The 20028-nt window shown below is 41.5% G+C and overlaps 1 protein-coding gene across 2 annotated transcripts in view; it reads left to right on the plus strand.

Annotated features, from left to right (window-relative positions):
- CAP2 (cyclase associated actin cytoskeleton regulatory protein 2) overlaps positions 1 to 19738 on the plus strand; it is a 41282-nt gene extending 21544 nt beyond the window's left edge. For both annotated transcript variants that reach the window (XM_053396850.1, XM_053396851.1), the window contains 9 exons: positions 3748 to 3891; positions 4130 to 4215; positions 5498 to 5603; positions 12439 to 12634; positions 13270 to 13442; positions 14539 to 14662; positions 15570 to 15652; positions 16709 to 16849; positions 17605 to 19738. In XM_053396850.1, the coding sequence (XP_053252825.1) occupies positions 3748 to 3891; positions 4130 to 4215; positions 5498 to 5603; positions 12439 to 12634; positions 13270 to 13442; positions 14539 to 14662; positions 15570 to 15652; positions 16709 to 16849; positions 17605 to 17688 (1137 nt within the window). In that variant the 3' untranslated portion in view covers positions 17689 to 19738. The remainder of the gene's footprint in view (positions 1 to 3747; positions 3892 to 4129; positions 4216 to 5497; positions 5604 to 12438; positions 12635 to 13269; positions 13443 to 14538; positions 14663 to 15569; positions 15653 to 16708; positions 16850 to 17604) is intronic.
- Positions 19739 to 20028: the final 290 nt, after the last annotated feature.

Raw genomic sequence — 20028 nt, forward strand, 5'->3', positions numbered from 1 at the left:
CTATAACTTTGTTTGCAATGTCATCTGTGTTTGCCTCTGCTTATAACCTAAAACTATGCAGTCAGTGTGAAATCCAAACAGGAAAGCCAACCACTACTTTACTAGAACTCACAGAGCAGAGAAAAGCGAATGAAGGTGACAGCATCTCAGTGCTGCAGAAAAGCGAGTAATTGTGTCATTCTGCTGTCTAGACGGTTTGCTTTAGTAATGTAAAGCTGTGAATGAGCTGGCTAGCTGTGATCACAGCATAGTAGCTTTGCAGATATTCAGAAACAGCATTGTAGAGACTGAGGGGATTTGCCGAGTGGACACAGGGATGTCTTATTTTAAAAGAGGAAATACTGGTGGGGGGTTGTCTATCCTCTGCTTTAAGAAGCAAGTGAACTCAGGAACAAATGGAAAGGGTGTTGCTGAAACTTCATTATACTGTGATCAACACAAAAGGGCACGCAAAAAATATGGTATCTGGGATTTTTTCCCTTATTTCATTGGGTCACAAATTTTAAGGATTTCTTCAGTATCTGTACCTAGCAAATCACAACCAAGTGTCCCTCCAGTGCAGTTTAGATTTGCTTTCAGCAGTTAAGTTTACATTTTATTCCTTCTTGAAGCACTTTTCTTTCTGTATATGCAAAAATAGCAAGAGCGGAGAAGATCGTTCCAGCTGGCATGCCAATCCTACATCAACTACAATAAATTACTTAGCAGGGTGAATGTTATGTTACTTTTTATGGTCATGTTCTATATTTGTATGTGAAGTGGAAATGATCACATGACAAAAGCACCCTCTGATATTAGAGCTTATGTATACCAACTAGTGGCTGTTGCCTGCAGAATCACCTTTTAGAAAGCCGTGATTGTTTCTGAAACTCATTTCAGTTATTTAGAATTCATTTCTGATTTCTTCATATCAAATATTAAAATGGCAAAGTACTGTAAGTTGTACTTTAAAGTCAGGAAATAAGAGTGGAGAGTTATATATATATAAAGCATTTGGGAGCTTTTCTAACTAATTAAGATAATGCGAGATTACTGCTAGAATCCAGACTCCTCTACAAGTTAAAGCATTTTGTAACATAGTTGTACATGCAGGGATTCCAGGTTTGCCACTAATTCCAGTTTTCTTAAAATCTGTCAATGCAGCTGTTTTAATTATGACCCTTGAAACTTACCTTTGGGACCCAAAATATTATTTTTCGAAACAGTAGTAGAAATATGTATAATATGTTGAGAATAATACCATGAAGCTGCACCCAGACATGTTTTCCCTCCCCACCACTGCAGAATCTGATTTTTCATATGTAGGAGTGTTGTGCCAGTTTCAAGTGGCAAGCAGTAAGAACTCTGGTTCAAGTTGCCTAATTGGATTCAAAGCAGATTAATGTTATATTCATCACAGCACATATTACAAAAATGTAGCTTGAGAATTTTTACTGCATACCTAACTTCCCTTTTACTGTTTTCTATTGCACTAACCCTAATAGAGCATTGGTAGCTTGAAAACTGGTCAGATGTAATAAGTTTATAAGAAAGGTAACCTATGTGATGCCTCTTGGATGTTGTGGACTACCACTCTCATAATCCCAAGCCAGCATGGTCTACCCTAGAGTAGAAGAAGAAGAACGTAAGGGTTGAGGGAGCCCCTTTCCTCCTGCCTCCCCAATTACAGTATTGTGGCTTCCAATAATCCTATACAAGTCTGTTGAATTGTGATATATAGACTATAGAGCATTATAAGCAACCTCTGATCAATTCCTATTATCATATTATTTTAAAAAACGCATATGCAAATCCTAAAACTAGCTTCCAGAAGTATCTCCACAGGGAGAAGTTGGCTCCTTGCCAAGCAGTGCAACTACAGATAGTGAGATTAGTAACAGATGCTGCTGAAAATACAAATGGTGTTTTAAAAACCCCTCATTTAAAAACGTGTTGTTCATAGCTGTCAATAGCCCAGCTGGTCTGATGCTGAAATTCTGTAGATGGACATACCTGTCATTAATACACAGATTCTATATTCAAAACTCAGGATTCTCAATACAGAACAAACCTAAATCACAATGAAGTGTGCTTGTTGTGTTCATAGTCCATAGAAGTGGCACACTGCAAAAAAAGGGGGGAATCAGAACAAATTCTCCTACTTTAAACTATATGTTATGAATTATTATTATTGTTATTATTAATTACCTGCCCTTCACCCAAAGGGTGAGTTACAAAAGCATAATATTAAAAACAATTAAAAACAATTAAAATCACCAAAATAAGGTAGGTCCCAATATATACATACCTCAAGCCAGGGTAAAGAGCAGCATTTGCCAGGAGATCATATAACTTTAGAGTTGTAAGGGACCATGAGGGTCATGTAGTCAAACCCCCTCAACACAGGAATCTTTTGTCCAACATGGGGCCCAAACCCACAACCCTGAGATTAGGAGTCCCATGCTCTACTGACCGAGCTATCCAGGAATCCTGTATAATGAAGGCTACAGGTGCAGGGAGTTCCATGGTTTAAAGTCTGCCATAAAAAGGTAAAGGTAAAGGGACTCCTGACCATTAGGTCCAGTCGTGACTGACTCTGGGGTTGCGGCGCTCATCTCGCTTTATTGGCCGAGGGAGCCGGCGTACAACTTCCAGGTCATGTGGCCAGCATGACTAAGCCGCTTCTGGCAAACCAGAGCAGTGCATGGAAACGCCGTTTACCTTCCAGCTGGAAGTGCTTTCAAACTGCTAAGTGGGCAGGAGCAGGGACCGAGCAACGGGAGCTCACCCCGTCGCGGGGATTCGAACCGCCAACCTTCTGATCGGCAAGTCCTAGGCTCTGTGGTTTAACCCACAGCACCACCCGCGTCCCCAAAGTCTGCCATAGACTTATGCAATCAGCCATGTGATTGGAAATAAATCTCAGTAAAAAAAATATGATCTAGATTTGGCCTGTGTGATTCAGGATGAAAACTTCTCACTCAACAATGTGTAAGTGCAAGGTTATTTTCTGCTATGGAATTTCCTCTGATATTTATTCTGTGTCCTGACCCTCACTGCTAGACACTCCCTGCTCCAGGTTTGTCCAAGGCTTCAGTGCTCAAATCTGAGTGAAACATAAGGCAAACTAAACAAAACAAGTTTTAACAGGTACACAAGAGGCAAGAATACATGGTTAAGCACTAGCTAAACTGTTGACCCAGCAAATGACACATTGCCTGCAACTTCCTTTTGAAGTAAGGGGTGGCACCACTATTTGCACAGCGAGTGTCCTGCACCCTAGGACTGGACCTTCCTTTGAACAGGCTGGCTACACAAGGCTCATTCGCATAGCTGCTGTCACCGTCACGTCCTTGGAGATGGGGGTGGCGTCAGAGCTGGGTTGGCACCAGACTTGTTCTCCGTTGTCTCCCCCAAAGTGGAAGGCTCCTCAGTGCCAAGAGGTAGCACCATGGCTGGAAACATTGGACTAGGGTTGTCTGGATGCTCCTCCATGAATCTGAAGCAAGCCTAAGTGCAGCAGCAATGGCACTTAAATCTTTATTAGAAAGCAGCAGAACAGCTGGAGCCAAGAAGTGCCTGAGAAATGTGCAGCCTGGCCAAGCCACAGGCAATAGTGGAACCTCTGAACCCAGAGACCATTCGCCAGTGACCCACCTTGTCAACTTGGGCTGGCTGTACAACTTCCTGACTCCTCCTCTCTGCAGATCCGGTGTGCTCCTGTTCTGTCAGCAGTAATAACACTACTTCTTCCTTTTAATATTGCAGAGTGAAGTGACCATTCTTTTAAAACCAATATCAGACAAGATCCAGGAAATTCAGACGTTTAGGGAGAGAAACCGAGGAAGTAAAATGTTTAATCATCTGTCAGCAGTCAGTGAAAGCATTCCAGCTCTTGGGTGGATAACTGTGGTGAGTTTTGAATTTTATATTTTTCTTTTAAAAAAAAATCCTTATTTTTGACATGCTGTGCCCAGCTAATGTCAAATTCAAGTTGCGTCTTCTCCCCCTCCCTATGTTTCAGAATCTTCATGGTTACATTCTAAAATGCAGGAAAGTTTTGCCTTTTGATTTTACATCCTCTCACTCTTTGTCTTTCTCTTTCTCCACTCTTGCATCATTTGCGTGATGGTCCTCTACCTTTCCTTAGTCTCCTAAGCCAGGCCCTTATGTCAAGGAGATGAATGATGCTGCTACCTTTTATACAAACAGGGTATTAAAAGACTACAAGCATAGGTAAGTTACTAAAAAAATTTTTTTGCTACATTTCTCTGGTGAAATTTCAGAACCAGTTTTATCAAGCCCTAAAGAATATCATATTATTTTGAATCTACTACAAAAAGTATTTGAGAAATACCGGTATGTGTTGTCTCCCAAAATCACAGATTGGATTTGGGCAGACTTAACTAGAATTATCCATCCTGGAGGTGGGGTGGGATTTTGTTTTTGTATCTTTTTTCTTTTCTTTTTGGTAATTGTTAATATACGGGAAATCAATAAAACTATATGTTAAAGAAAGAAAGAAAGATGTGTTGTGTACAATATAACCAATCTTGTGTTCTAAATTTAGCAATGCAATAACTTCAGATAGAGCCACTTAAAAATGTGTATTTATTCACATCATTTCACAAAAGTCAATTCTGCTCCAAGGAGCTGTAAAAGAGCAGAACAGTGCATAACGAGCAAGCTGCTACCTAAGGCAGGCTTCCTCAACCTCGGCCCTCCAGATGTTTTAACACTACAGTTCCCAGCATCCCTGACCACTCGTCCTGCTAGCTAGGGATCATGGGAGTTGTAGGCCAAAAACATTTGGAGGGCTGAGGCTGAGGAAGGTGTATTACCTAAGGTGTATTACAAGAATGCAGGAAGTCCTCAGAGAGATGCTTATATAGTAATGCTGTATTATTTTACTGTCCTAACTCAGCTGAAGATTTCAAAGCCTCCAGGCCTTTTTTTCAATGGCTGGACACTCCTATGCTCCTAGCTACGCTGGCAGATCCCTTATGTTCTAGCTATGTTACATTGGTATATTCACCCAGCACAAAAGCTGAAGGTGAAAAAGCCAGTGACAAGGAGTTGATTCATGCACGATGATGGGGACATGTTCCAAGCAGATGCCGCAGTCTCTGCGTACAGGCCTATGAAACGAATGCAGCCACATTCCAGCCAGGAAGAGTGAGGAGGCTGGAGGTAAAATAAATACGCCAGTTCCACGACTAGTGTATGTTCCTTCCCTCGTCAGTAATACGTATGGGGAACAGGCTCGCTCAACCTGCCTCCCAAACTCTCCCTTCACCACTATTGAAGAACTGAGCGGGACAGGGGCTGGTGGCTGTTGAGCTTTCCGCAGCTGCAGCAAGGAGACTTCTGATGGTGAACCTCCGTTTCTGCTGGAATACCTCCTTCTTTGCAGCATCTGCAATATTCTGTTGGGCCTGTGATCCCAGGGATCAAAGGGTTGCCCTCCCCCCCAAAAAAATGTTTAATGCATGCACAAGTATTTTCCATTATGTTACAGTGATTTGCGCCATGTTGATTGGGTGAAGTCATTCTTGAATATCTGGGCAGAACTTCAAGCATACATCAAAGAATATCACACCACTGGGCTCACATGGAGTAAAACTGTAAGTACTGCATTTATTGGAATTTCCTTCCGATGCAAGAAAAGTTGAATAATACTTATTCTCTCTTACCCTGGATTCATTGTTCCCTCTGATCCTTGGAAATGGATATTATATTACAGAAATTTACTGTGAGGAGAAAGAAGCTCCGAGTGAATGTACCATTACTTGCCCTCTCTCTTAAATGGGTAATGTAAGACCTGATAATGCTGGCAGCTGAATTCAGGAATCTGTGTCAACCCTAAGCTCAATGATAAAGACCACATTCATGTCACACTTGTTAAAGTCAAGGGCTCTCTACATGCTGCTGTAGAATGCAGACATGTTTAATGAAATAGAAAGTTTGCATTGAAGGACAGACGACGCAATTATTGTCGCATGCAATTTGGCCCCTGAGGCGTAAGACAGTACAGTCAAATCTCGGTTGTTGAACGTAATCTGTTCCGGAAGCCTGTTCAGCTTCCAAAATGTTCGACAACCGAGACGCAGCTTCCGATTGGTTGCACTCAAGTGGAAGCCATGTCAGACATTCAGCTTCTGAAAAACGTCCAAAAACCAGAGCATTTACCTACGTTCGGGAGCCGAAAAGTTCCAAAATGGAGGCATTCGGGAGCTGAGGTTTGACTGTAATGGCTGGCAAGGAGTAATGGCCACGTACCTGACTTCCTGGCAGTGGAGTCACTTACTGGGAGGGGTGAAGGCAAGGGGATGTTAGTGCTGAGTAATCACACCAGTGAGAGCAGCAGATTGGCTCCATCAGTGTTCCAGCACAGCTCTGACATCGCTGCCCCCTCAGCTCTCCACCTCCCCCGTAAGTGACTCTGCTTCCAGATCAGGTGTGTGGCAGTTCCTGGCATAAGACATCCAGATGTAAGCAAAGTGACTGGGTGTGGTAGGTTGAAAACATTTCAAGAGTTAATTTTCAGGATCTCTGTTAGTTCTATGTGGCCTCATCCAGATCCTTTGCTTTCTTCTTGTCTTCTGCGTGGTGCCAAATTGTGGTGAGTATTTAGCATTTAGCAAGAAGCAGGTTCACCATCTAGAGCTGTAAGAAATGCCAGGTGTTTTAGTTCAGTGCAATTTACTCATCATCATAACTTGCCTTCTAAATGAAAGATGTCAAGACTTACAGCTTTTTAGCCATATCAGCTCACCACTAACAAGCAAAAATTTGTAATGAAAAAACTCTTTTAGAAAATGGGAAGGAAATGTATCTCAATAATTATATTTATTTTAGTAGGGTAACGCCACAATTATGAGAAAGTCAGCATGTGAAAACAGCACTATATTCTTTCCTCCTGTGCTATAGAAACTGTCATGGGTGGTAGAGTTAATCACCAGACCAAAAATTGGCTCGCTAAACTAAATAGTGTGGCTAAATGTAACCCACACTGATGTACAGACAGCATGGCAAATCCAGAACAGGTGATAAATGGCACTAATCTTTTTTTTCTTCTTAGATGGCTTCAGACAAACAGATAAACAGCCAAAGTGGATTAGATTTTTCTATAGAGGCAGCAATCATCAGCTGTTTCACCTTGTAACTAGCATATCACTGGGCAGCAGGAATGCTGGCAGACAGGTGGTCTAAATGTTGTAGTTAGCAGGGACAACGCTAGTATACATTTACAGAAGAAACACCTTAACAAAAGATTTATGTCTCCTCGTCATAGTCCACCTGTTCCTCTAGGCTGTTACATGATATTTTGAGCTTCACAATCCTCATCTTTGTCTATGTGTGTATATGTGTGAAGAGGACAATATGGAGCTCTGTAATCATATTAAGCATGTAACTAGGATTATAAGAGTTTGTAGTGCTTGTAGCTTTTTATTAGGAGAATGAAAATTTCTCCTTTGAGACTCCCAGTAATTGGTTTCCTGGAGGGGGGTGGATTTTCAGTTCATTTATGTCATTGCTCACACCACCTGTCCCCCTCGTTCACAACTCAAACGTCTGTAGGCTGATTAGGCACACATCCACAAAATTAACTTAACTATCGTTAGCATATGAAACATAATGGTGAAATTTGACTTGTGCTTGCCAGAGTTATGTTTTAAAGTTCAAATACACCATTTTTGTTCAGACTGTCTTTTAAAAGATAAATGTTAATGGGAAATAAAAAGGTGTTGTTATATGTATTACTGAATAGCAGCAGCAATGTACAGTTTTCTGCTATGCGGTAGGTCTTTGATACCTTGTTTTACAGAAGGAAACTGAATCTCATAGTGAGTGTCATTCCCTTGGCCACCCAGAATTACTCCATGCCTAACCTGGGATCTGAACTTGAGCTGAAGTCCAGTTATTATCTACTGGACCACACACTGATTGGTTGAAAGGTGGAGACATGAATGTAGGCATAAGGAACTTTTTTACAATTGAGTGAGGTAAACAGTAGTGGTATATGGACTCTTCTTTCTAACACCTATATCCCATTTCCGAGCTTGGTTCTTCAAATGCCACTAACTGAAGATGAAAATTAGGAGGTCAAACAACTGATGAGCAAAGAAAGTGAATGTGCATTTTACTTCAACTACCAGGGGGAGTCAATAGCAGTAGAAATATGTATGCAGGAGCCACCCCAAATTTTCTGTGTCCAGGGCAGCTGTCTTCCAGCTCTATCTGGTACACTGGCTGAGGCCCTACCTACCCACAGACTCTCGCCAGAGTGGTGCATGCTCTAGTTATCTCCCGCTTGAACTACTCCAATGCGCTCTACGTGGGGCTACCTTTGAAGGTGACCCAGAAACTGCAACTAATCCAGAATGCTGCAGCTAGACAGGTGACTGGGAATGGCTGCCGAGACGATATAACACCGGTCCTGAAAGACCTACATTGGCTCCCAGTACGTTTCCAAGCACAATTCAAAGTGTTGGTGCTGACCTTTAAAGCCCTAAACAGCCTCGGCCCAGTATACCTGAAGGAGCGTCTGCACCCCTATCGTTCTGCCTGGACACTGAAGTCCAGCGCCAAGGGCCTTCTGGTGGTTTCCTCACTGCAAGAAGTGAGATTACAGGGAACCAGGCAGAGGGCCTTCTCGGTAGTGGCGCCCGCCCCGTGGAACGCCCTCCCATCAGATGTCAAGGAAATAAACAGCTATCTAACTTTTAGACGACATCTGAAGGCAGCCCTGTTTAGGGAAGTTTGTAATGTTTGATGTTCTATTGTGCTTTTAATTCTCTTGGGAGCCACCCAGAGTGGCTGGGGAAACCCAGCCAGATGGGCAGGGTATAAATGATAAATTGTTGTTGTTGTTACTATTATTATTATTTATTGCTAGATCTTGATCTCAAAGGAGTTGACAAGGACGGGGCATAGTTTGGTGGTACAGCATCTGCTTTGCATGCGTATGACCCCGGGTTCAATCCTTGGCATCTTCAGCTGCCTAGGAGAGGCCCCGTTTGAAACTCAGGAGAGCCACTGCCAGCTTGTGTTGTTGGCATCCATCCATCTCAGGAGACAAAGGAGGAGTGTGCCTTTGGGGGTGAAGTCAAACCGCTGGACAGCTTCAGCACCTGCTGTGGCTGTGGAGTTCTGCCAGTTTGTGTAGACCAGTATTTCCCAAACTCGGGTCTCCAGCTGTTTTTGAACTACAGTTCCCATCATCTCTGACCACTCGTCCTGCCAGCTAGGGAAGATGGGTGTTGTAGTCCAAAAACAGCTGGAGACCCAAGTTTGGGAAACAATGGTGTAGACCATACTAAATGGGCCAGTGGTCTGACTTCGCATAAGGCAGCTTCCTATGTTTGTCTAAGTTCAATAAAAGCCATTGCAGGGCCTCTGATCAACATCTTCCCTGTCCCCAACACACACACTTACCTTGGCCTCCATTGTGTGGAGTCTGAAGCACCTGCCAGTGGAATGACACCAGTGTGGTTTCCTGTACCTGCACAAAACCCAGGTGGTGTCTGTCCAAGTGTGGGCACTCACAACTCCCACTTGCCAGAGGGCAAGGTAGTCATCATTGATCAGAGTTCCTGCAGGAATATCTCTCCCCTGTGTTATGTTGATCTCCAGTGGAAGGAGATGGAAGTTGAGGAGCAAAACCATAATCCTTAGAAAGCTTCATTTTGTATCTCCTGCAAATGTTAGGAACTTGGCCAACTTCATTCCCAGGGCAGGAGCTGGTAGCTCCCACACCCTCATCAACACAGGATTTATTACCAATTACAGTAAGGCTAGTCTAGTATCTTTTCTACATAAATATTCCTCAGAAAACTAATGATACATTTGACATTAAAATACAATGTGCTTCCCTTCAAAAGCAAGTCTTTTTTGCATGCTTTTATAATCCGTAATCCTGATTCCCTTTATGTTTTTTTGGAATTACTTTCAAACAATTCCACGGTTGGCAACAAATGGATCTTATTTGCGAGTGAGATCAACCCCCAACAGATACTTTGGCACAAATACTTTCGTATGTTACTTGACCAAACTATATGCTATAAGGGGCAGCAATGAGAGAGCAGCTGTTGCTAAGGAAGGCAGCTGACATAAACCTAGAAGACAGACGTCGTAACCATTTGTGCTAGTTAAATAGCTGTTTAAATGCCTTTTTATAAGGATACATTGTTATTAACATCTGCTCACACTTAATCTAAAGAATGGTTTGGAACAGCAAGCACCTGCTGGATTAAGAGAAGGATGGACTTTTGAGAAACTGTAACACATCTTTCTTGTACAAGGTCCTAAGCTGAAGTCTGTGAATTCACAGACCTGCAGCTCCCTCATGCAGCCAATGCTGAGATAGACGAGCTTTTGTGAGGAAACGGAGGGGCTGGGACAGCTACTGAGCCCCAGCATGGGCCACTGTGGCCAAAGAGGTTACTTGGGCATAACTGCTCCCTCAGAGACAGTGCTCCTTCCAGAACCAGGAGGTAGAGAGGGAAGGCTGAGGCAGTGATAAGGTCAGCATAAAGCAAACACACTAGTTTGTTTCTCTCTGTGTATTTCCACTGTGCCAACCTCCCTGCTTCCTTGCCCCTCCTGGTAAGCAGCAGTGATGCAACTGGCTGAAGGTGACTGAGCACTGCCACCTCACTCAGCCATCTGCTGCTGCCATTACCCCATTTCTGGGAGGACGAAAAGCAGATGGGCTGGTTTTCAAAGCAGAGAAGAAAGGGCAAACCTGGATATGAAAGAGTTTTTAAGTCCCTCTTTGCCTCACCTTCCAGGTCTTCTGTTTTAGACTAGCCTCCGCAGTTTCATTTTGTAAATGGGCCCAGACTGCACATGTGGGGTGGTGGTTTGAAAACACCCACATCAAAACTCCCTATATAGAGGAAGCCCACAATTTGTGCTGGCTTTACTTATGCAAGTGCAACCTTATGCAGGCGGGATAAATAAGTAAATGGAGAGCCAGGGAAACCCACCATTCTCGGCTCTCCATTTATTTATTTCCTGAGCACCCAACAGATTTTCCTTGCTTGACAGACTTTGGGAAGGCGGCACAAGGGCTCTGGAACACTGCCAGAGGCCCCTCACTGCCTTCCCAGAATGGGGTAACCAAGGCACCGTGCTTCAGGAAGGAGGTATGCATACCCCTGGAACTGGACCCCTGGAACTGAATCCTTGCATAAGTGGCAGGCCTGCTGTATAGCAATTTAACATACTGGGAGGATGTGATAGCTCAGGAGTCATTTTGAGCATGAATTATGATGCTGTATGGACCAGATTTACATAGGAATTTGTCAGTCTGTTTGAGTGTGGCTCCTCAACGGGACCCATGCTAATGGAGGTAACTTACAACTATTTCACTGGCAGGCAAAAGCCAACAGGCAGTAAAAGGAACTACAGTCATACCTTGAATCCCCAATGCCTTGGTACTCGGACGTTTTGGCTCCCGAATGCCGCAAACCCGGGAGTTTTCCGGTTTGTGAACGTTCTTTGGAACCCAAATGTCCAACAGGGCTTCCACGACTTCCAATTGGCTGCAGGAGCTCCCTGCAACCAATCAGAAGCCGTGCTTTGGTTTCTGAACGTTTTGGAAGTCGAACAGATTCTGTTTGACTTCCAGGGTATAACTGTACAAGAAAAATACAAGAGAAAAAGCACACAATATTAACAGGAGGTGCTGTGAGTTACATTGCTGATTAACAGCCTGATGGTGTTTGTTTAAACTCCACAGACTTCACAGACTTCTTATACTTTTAAATAAGAATGCATACGGTTGTACCTAACTTTTTGTATTCTAATATTACATTACATCTTTTCAGTCGTTGGGATGGTATAATAAGTGACCCTTATTATCAGGATGATTTTTTTTACCACTAATCTTTCTTTCCATAACATATGGTGTAAGTTCACATATCATTCATGGTTTAGTTGAAAGTGCATGTCCTGGAACAAGCCTTGGAAGATAAATAGAAAATTCCATATCCGAGTTGTTAATTGTAAAGACGACTAATCAGTTTAGGAATATGAATAATACAATTTGGTTCCCTGGAATAATCTTTTTTATTCGTTTATGTATTGTATATTATTTTATGTACTACAGGTTGTAGCTTGTCTTTATGTTTATTCTTTCCTGAAACTATTTTGCAATGGCCAGTGGTTGTAAGCAACAAAGGAGACAGAATTCCAAAATTGCATAAATCTAAGCAGTTAATTTTTTTACAGATATCCAAACCTATTATTTGTTTTCTAACTGTGACCATCTTGAACCTTTAATATAATCACTGAAGTCCAGGTTGTTGTTTTTTAATCATGCATTCCACAATGAAATTATGGGATCAGTACATATTCCACCATACCAAAAGTATAGTGCAGAAGAGTTTCTCGTGATTTGTGGCATCATTTGTTTATATAGTTCCAGACGCCTTTTTTAAATTTTCCTTATAGGGTCCAATCGCATCAGCAGCATCTGGGCTGTCCACTCTAGCAAGCAACCAGGGTCCTCCTCCACCTCCCCCTCCTCCTCCTCCGCCACCACCAGGACCTCCTCCTGTCTTTGATACAGAAAATGCAAAAGATGATGCAACTGCAACCCGCTCAGCCTTATTTGCCCAGCTGAACCAGGGAGAAACAATTACCAAAGGTGCCAAGAAAATAATACATTTGCAATTTGATAGTCATTATCTTTTTGTTTCTTCGAGAAACAAAACACCAAGCAAGCTTTCATTAACTGCCATGCGTCTTTCTCTAGGGCATAGAGCCACTGGTCAAGGAAGCGCAAAATGACATCCTGATTGCTTTCAGGACCCTGTGTACACAAAAGTACATCATTTAGAAACCTGATACCACTCTTGGAACATTAATTTGCTGTCAGTTGATTCCGGAGTCTCTTTTGATGTTGCACGCCTTTGTATTTTGAGAAACATTAAGCGTTGTGCTCTTAATCAGACATAAAGCTCTCAGTTGGTACAGCGTGAGGATCTCCATTTCAGGGTTGTGGGTTCGAGCCCCACATTGGGCAAAAGTTTCCTGCATTGCGGGTGGCTGGGCTATGACTTGTGGTCCCTTCCAGCTCTGTGACTCCATGGTACTCTATAAATAGAATCAGGAATAACGCTTTTCTGCAGGCAAAGTTGCATTAAAATACAAGTGCCTGCTGATTTATCGAACACAACACAATAGCAAAAGTTGGGCCACCATATCAACTAATCCGATGAAGGCGATGCTTTTAGGTGTACGAAGCTGCTATTTTTGTACAGCTGCTTGTGGTTTTCTTAGGGCTTCGCCATGTCTCTGATGACCTGAAGACTCATAAGAATCCCAGTCTTCGGGCTCAGGGGACACCGATTCGATCTCCTACAAAAAGCCATGCACCAAATCTGACTACTCCCAAGCCTCCCCAGCAGAGCCACTGTCCTGTGTTGGAACTGGAAGGAAAGAAATGGAGAGTGGTAAGTTCAGCTCACCTATAAATGACCTTTACTAGAGTAAACTGACCTGGTTTACTGAACTTTCTCTGGAGTAAACAGTGTGCAAAAGGTTACAGTTGTACCTCAGAAGTCGAACGGAATCCGTTCCGGAAGTCCATTCGACTTCCAAAACATTCGGAAACCAAAGCATGGCTTCTGATTGTCTACACAAAGCTCCTGCAACCAATCAGAAGCTGTGGAAGCCCCGTCGGATGTTTGGGTTCCAAAGAAGGTTCGCAAACTGAAACACTCACTCCCGGGTTTGCAGCATTTGGGAGCCAAAACATCCGAGTACCAAGGTGTTCGGGATTCAAAGTACGACTTGTAGTAACATACTGTATAAAACAGCACATTCAAACATCTCAATGTTTCCCTTTAAGTAAATGCCATTAGATGTTGGTGTAACTGTGCTCTGCATGAAATAGCATACTGCCATATTTCCACAAAAGTAAGTAAATTGCGAGGAGGTGGAGCCCCACTTAAGAACATGACTTGGAATGATATGCACCAATGATGCTGAAAATAATTATGCAGTCTTTGGGAAGAATCCTCAGATTTGCTTATTTGCAAATATTGTTAGAAAGTTGGGTATGATATTAACAAATTTGCAGAACAAATATTGCTTCCAATCTAAAAGTCAAACAAAGGCTGCACTTTCAGTGCCCTTCCCTGGATGACGGGCATGTTTGACGTCTTATCACTGCAGGTAGTTTTTTCTTTTAAAATGTGCTTATTTAAATTTCACCCAAAATGTTTGGAAACTTCACCCAAAATTGGATTAATTTAATTTGTTAAAATCTCGAATAATTAAAGTTTGAAATCATTTTAGATAACTTCGTCTAGCCCAAAGAAATACACAAATTACTGATACCATGTATTCATGTGTTGATTCTCAAAACACTCCTGTGGAACTTGCAGCTTGGTGGAAAAGCAGGTGATACACCAAAAGAATGTAGCTGCAGGTTAGATTCTCACCCACGTTTTGTGAGATAATAGTGATTGGGAGAAAAGTGCAAATGCTACTATCTGTTAAAGCTAATCTGTGGTTTGTTCCTTCTTTTCTTTCTTTTTAATTCAGGAATACCAAGAAGACAAGAATGACCTTTTAATTTCTGACACTGAACTCAAGCAAGTAGCTTACATTTTCAAGTGCAACAAATCTACATTACAGATGAAAGGAAAAATTAATTCCATTACAGTTGGTACGTGTGCTTATTTCTAGAGTGAAGACTAAGGCTGTAATCCTATGCACATATACCTGGAATAAGCCCTGTTGAATATAGTGAGACTTACTTGTGTGTGGGGGGGATATGCATAGAATTGTAATGAATGTCCTGCAAAGCTTTTATAGGTGATAGCACTTTAGGACACAATTGTTACTCCTTTTGAAATCTGTGGGGATAAGAATGTGAATAAAATTACCTAGATTCTCAGAGTTGATTCCAATGTTAGCAATACTCATCCATTAAAATTAATGGACATGATTAACATAAGTCTGTTAATTTCAGTAGATCTACCGTATTTTTCGCTCCATAGGGCGCACCGGACTATAGGGCGCACCTAGTTTTTAGGGGGGGGAAATAAAGAAAAAGAAATTTATCCCGCCACGCTCCGAAGGCTTGCGGATAGCTGCCCGAAGCCTGGGGTGCGCAGGCTGCGGTTAGCTTGTGGATAGCTCCCTGAAGCTTCAGGCTGCAGGCTGCTACTCCCGCCAGGCTCCGAAGGCTTGCGGATAGCTGCCTGAAGCCCAGGGTGCACAGCGCTGCGCTCCCTGGGCTGCAGGCTGCTATCCGCAAGCCTTCGGAGCCCAGCGCGCTCCGAAGGCTTGCGGATAGCTTCCTGAAGCCTGGAGCGCACCGTCTCCTCTCACTCTCCAGGCTTCAGCAAAAGCCTGCATTTGCTCTATAGGACGCACACACATTTCCCCTTCATTTTTGGAGGGGGGAAAGTGCGTCCTATAGAGCGAAAAATGTGGTACTCTGTAAATCTTAATTAGCTACAACCCGCAAACACTTGCAAGTTGTAGCAGTTAATCGCTTTCTCATATGTTCAATAATAGATAGCACTGAATACATTTTGTAACCTTTTTATTTCTCCCCATTTTTCCAGACAATTGCAAAAAGTTTGGCCTTGTGTTTGACAACGTTGTGGGTATTGTTGAAGTGATCAATTCCAAGGATATTCAGATACAGGTAAACATCCATTCATAACACTAATACAGGGAACAAGATAGACTCTCCTACTCCACCTGCTGAGGTTCCACTGATCATCAGCTTCCACCAACAGCTCCTCTTTGTATTTTTAAAAAACATGCATGTTAGATGCAAAGATGCATTTAACACCGTGTCTAGTTGGGCCTTTAAGTTATATCTCTCTGTTGCTTTCATGCTCCACTTGTGAGCTTCAGCAACATTTACACTATATTTATAACATGGTGTGACTATTAATTCTTTCCATTTTATATATGCACCTACAAATGTGCTCTTTGTGACCTCAGGCAACCTTTGCTCTTTTATAGAGAAGGAAGGAGGTAGGGGAGAAATATCACCAGGCATTGCTCTTGACAAGCAGTGACTCAGCCCATCAATCTGTGGTGTCCTTTACATCTGTTAAACTTTCATTAAGAGCTGGCTAATATCCATCTGCTTAGTTCCCTGTACCCGCCTTCAAAGAAACATGCTTATTCTATGGAATATCCTGCTTAGGGAGGTCCTCTGATCCACTTTCTCCTCTCCTTTAGGGGGCATGCAAAGGTCATTCTGTGCACAGGTGAGATGGAGAGGAGATAGGTTGTTGATGGGTGACAATATTTTACAATCTTGGTATCTGAAGAACTGCCTGCAAACCTCCTTGATTGTTTAGGTTTTCCTCAGATGGATCTTGCTTCCCTTAGCTGACTGCCTGGCACCTATTCTGATGATATTTTCAATGCCAGGAAGAAAAAAAATTGCCAGAGAGCTGCATGTCACCTGATTTTGCTTCAATGGAAGGCCTGTTGAAATTAAAGTGGGTAACATGAGAGCAATGCTTGGCGAATTTTTTATGCAACCATTCACAGTTGTTTATAACACGGTGGCAACGGACTATGGGGGCTGACTTGTGTATTGAATTACCATTGAAATTTTGCTGGTTTTAATTAAGCTCTGCCTGGCCTGGTGGAAAAAAACCCCAAAACACTTCTCTGTTGGTGTTAACATCTTTTTCTTTACTATTTTGATTTGTTATAAAGTCCTTTGATTGTTCTGCAGGTAATAGGGAAAGTGCCAACCATTTCAATTAACAAGACTGAAGGCTGTCATATATACCTCAGTGAGGAATCATTAGATTGTGAGATTGTGAGTGCTAAGTCATCTGAAATGAACATCCTTATCCCAAAGGATGGTGATTATGTAAGTGTAATATTTTAAAACTTTCTGATACAAATTTCTGAAATACACACTGAATTGTATACTGACAGCAAGTTGCTTTGTGGAAAACGTCTTTTGGATTAAAGTAAATCGTTTCTGGAATATATACAGTATAATTAATATATACTCATTCTCTTTCTCTTTTTGTTCTGGTGTGGTGTTCTGTATATGTTAAGGTTTAGACTTATTAAAAGTTATTGTTAAGTTTAAGTTAAGTCTGTTGCAACTGGATTTCTTTTGGACAGCACCAATCCTGAATGTATTGGATTTGTGGCCATTGTGCTCATTTGCCATCAGTAGCAGTAAAGCTCTGCTGGATGAAATATTAATTGCCCCTGGTCTATTTTTTGGGAATCCTGCAACATGTTTAAGTTTTAACTCTGCTAACTATACATTGGAGTCTGCTGTGGATCAATATTGAGTAGAATTTCAGTGACAGCATTTTCTTACTTTTTGGCATTTATGCTAGCCTAACCTTATATTCTAACCCTACACATAAAAGACTGGGATGGTTGTCATCAAATTACATCAAGAGAAATCACAAATCTGCTAGTGCAACAAAAAATGAAAAAAATGCCACACTTGTTTCCCCCCCTGAATGTAATCAAGAAGGTCCTTTATAGCATGACTGACTTATAAAAGCCTCCTCAGTCATGTGCCACTAACAGTGAGGGCATCAGTTTTCATAACAGCCACTTGTTTGACCAACTGACATTGTCAATCTTGTGTCCATATAGAAAGAATTTCCTGTTCCTGAACAGTTCAAGACATCGTGGGATGGATCCAAGTTGGTCACTGATCCTACAGAGATTGTGGGTTAACTTCCTAGGGCCGGACAGAAACCAATGACCACAATCTCCAAAGAAATTCATCTTAAAACAGCAGCATGAAGAAGTAGCACTGGTTTGTAATGAGTGATAAGCCTTCCAGCAGCTACTTTGTGTTCTGGAAACCATACGCTGTATTACATAGTATTTTTCCTCCACTGAGACTATCTCTGTGGAGGAAAAAAGTATACTGATGTACACAACTATGTTTGAGGGAGGCATGAACGTTCATTTTGCCATGACACACTTTGAAACCACTGCACAGCCCCTGTTCACTTTTTGTAGGCATCCTGATATTCTCAACATGTCCACAATTTGACTTTGTTTGCAAATAGGTCATACACAATGTCATGTGAATGTATAAATATTTTTTAAATTAACTATTCAGGTTACTGGCTATTTCACTGTATACAGGAAGCCAAATGTCTGCATGATACACTTTTGTCATGTTTCAGTGCATTCCTTTTTTAATGTTTTGACCTTTTAAAAAAAACCTTAGGAGGTTAAGATGTTCATTTTAGATTTCAGTTCATTCATGTATCACCTAATAAACCTGGAGCCCAAAAAGTCTGTAGTTCTTATATGTCTTTGTGCTTCTGAAAGTTGAAAAGGTAGAAATCTCAGCAATACAGCTGCTAATGGAAAAGAAAAGCTAGATTTTTTCAGTTTCTTATTTCCCTTAACCATCTATTTTTAACAAGGAGAGTTTGCTGTTATCTTTGTTTCTGTTCAATTTTGTTGAGGTTAGCTCAGAGATAATTTATAGAAAAAGTTATTTTAAACTTAAGTAAATCTGCATTCTACTGAGTCCCCCCCCCCCACTTCTCTCCTGTCCATTATAATGTTTCCTTGTTTGTGGGCTTTACTGTTTACTTGGGTCAAACAGTATTTAACAACCTAATCTGGGGGGGGGGGGATGATAACATAAAGGGTCTTAGCTGAATGTTAAGCATCGTTTCTCTTGGATCTCGCAAATGCTAATTATTCCTATGCCTGGAAGGAACGAGAAGACAATAAAATGCAGCGTCTTCTGGGGGTAAGGCCAAAGCTTACTACTTGCCCCCCTACCCAAACAAACATTAATGAAGACATGGTAAGAAGTTATATAATGGTATCAGACTAAGTCACAATCTGAGCCAGACCCACTGAAATCAATATACTTGCTATTACATTGTAACGTTGGTGCACTGATTTCAATAGGTGCACTCTGAGTTAGATACTGCCCTGTTTTCCATTCAAGGAATAGGGTTTTGCTTCAGAAATGCTAAGAGCTATTCCACACTTGGATGTTCTATGTCTCTTGCTGTTTTGTATGTAGTACCCCCCTCTGCCTGCATACATCCACTCTATCATTGTGAAGGCTGTGTTGCTGAATAGCACCAATTTTATTATACATCCTGGCCGCCATCTGTGAGAGTGCCAGCTTTTGCAATAAAATACACTTCCAGACCACTGTCTGGAGATTAGAGTGGCTCCTAATAATACAGAAGTTGGTTATCCTAGTTATATATCTTATTTTGTGTATTGGGCAAGGGTGTATTTCTGCTTCTATTTCCATTTGTAAGGTATGCATGCATTTATTCAAAAATGTACGTTAAGAAAAGCCATAGACTATTTCTGAATAAATTTTGAACTCAGACTAAAAGGATTGTATTTTGGGAGATGGGCTTGACTTACACGGTCCATATTTTTAATTTGTAACACTAATGTGATGTGCAGTACATGTTGTATGATTTCGATACATTTTGATTTTGATTACTTATACTACTTTGTAACAGTGAAATAATGGTAATATGCTTGCAAAGCTAGATCAGGATATAAATCGTGCCTACTGCACCTTACAAGATATGTAACTCCTTCATTTTTAAATTATATTTGACTGTAGTACTGTATAGATACTACAACAAATAGTGCTCACAGAATAAGATTTTGCTATCTGATGTTTGATCTGTATGTATAATGTTGTTGTGGGTTTAGTACATGTCATTTTTCAATAGTAAACCTGACATGACTAAAAATAAAATGGTAACTTGTTTAAATATAATGCATTGTAGAGGGTTGTTTTTTTTAAAAAAAAATGCCTTTCATGTTCAAAATTTATGGGAGATTTGTGTATATAATAAGATGCATTTAACTCACAAGCACTTACATCTGGAACTGAAAAAGAAATCAGTCTTCTTGACAACAGATGAGCTGCACTGCAGTGAGTGTCCCAATGTTGCAAAGCCACAACTGACAATATCCTAAGCAGAGTATGAGCCGAGAGTCAGCAAACGGAGAGGCTGAGAGGAAGACACTACACAAAGAATCTGCCCTTGCCCATCTGATTATTTA

This window comes from Podarcis raffonei, chromosome 7 (genome assembly GCF_027172205.1).
Source record: "Podarcis raffonei isolate rPodRaf1 chromosome 7, rPodRaf1.pri, whole genome shotgun sequence".
Classification (NCBI taxonomy): Eukaryota; Metazoa; Chordata; class Lepidosauria; order Squamata; family Lacertidae; genus Podarcis; species Podarcis raffonei.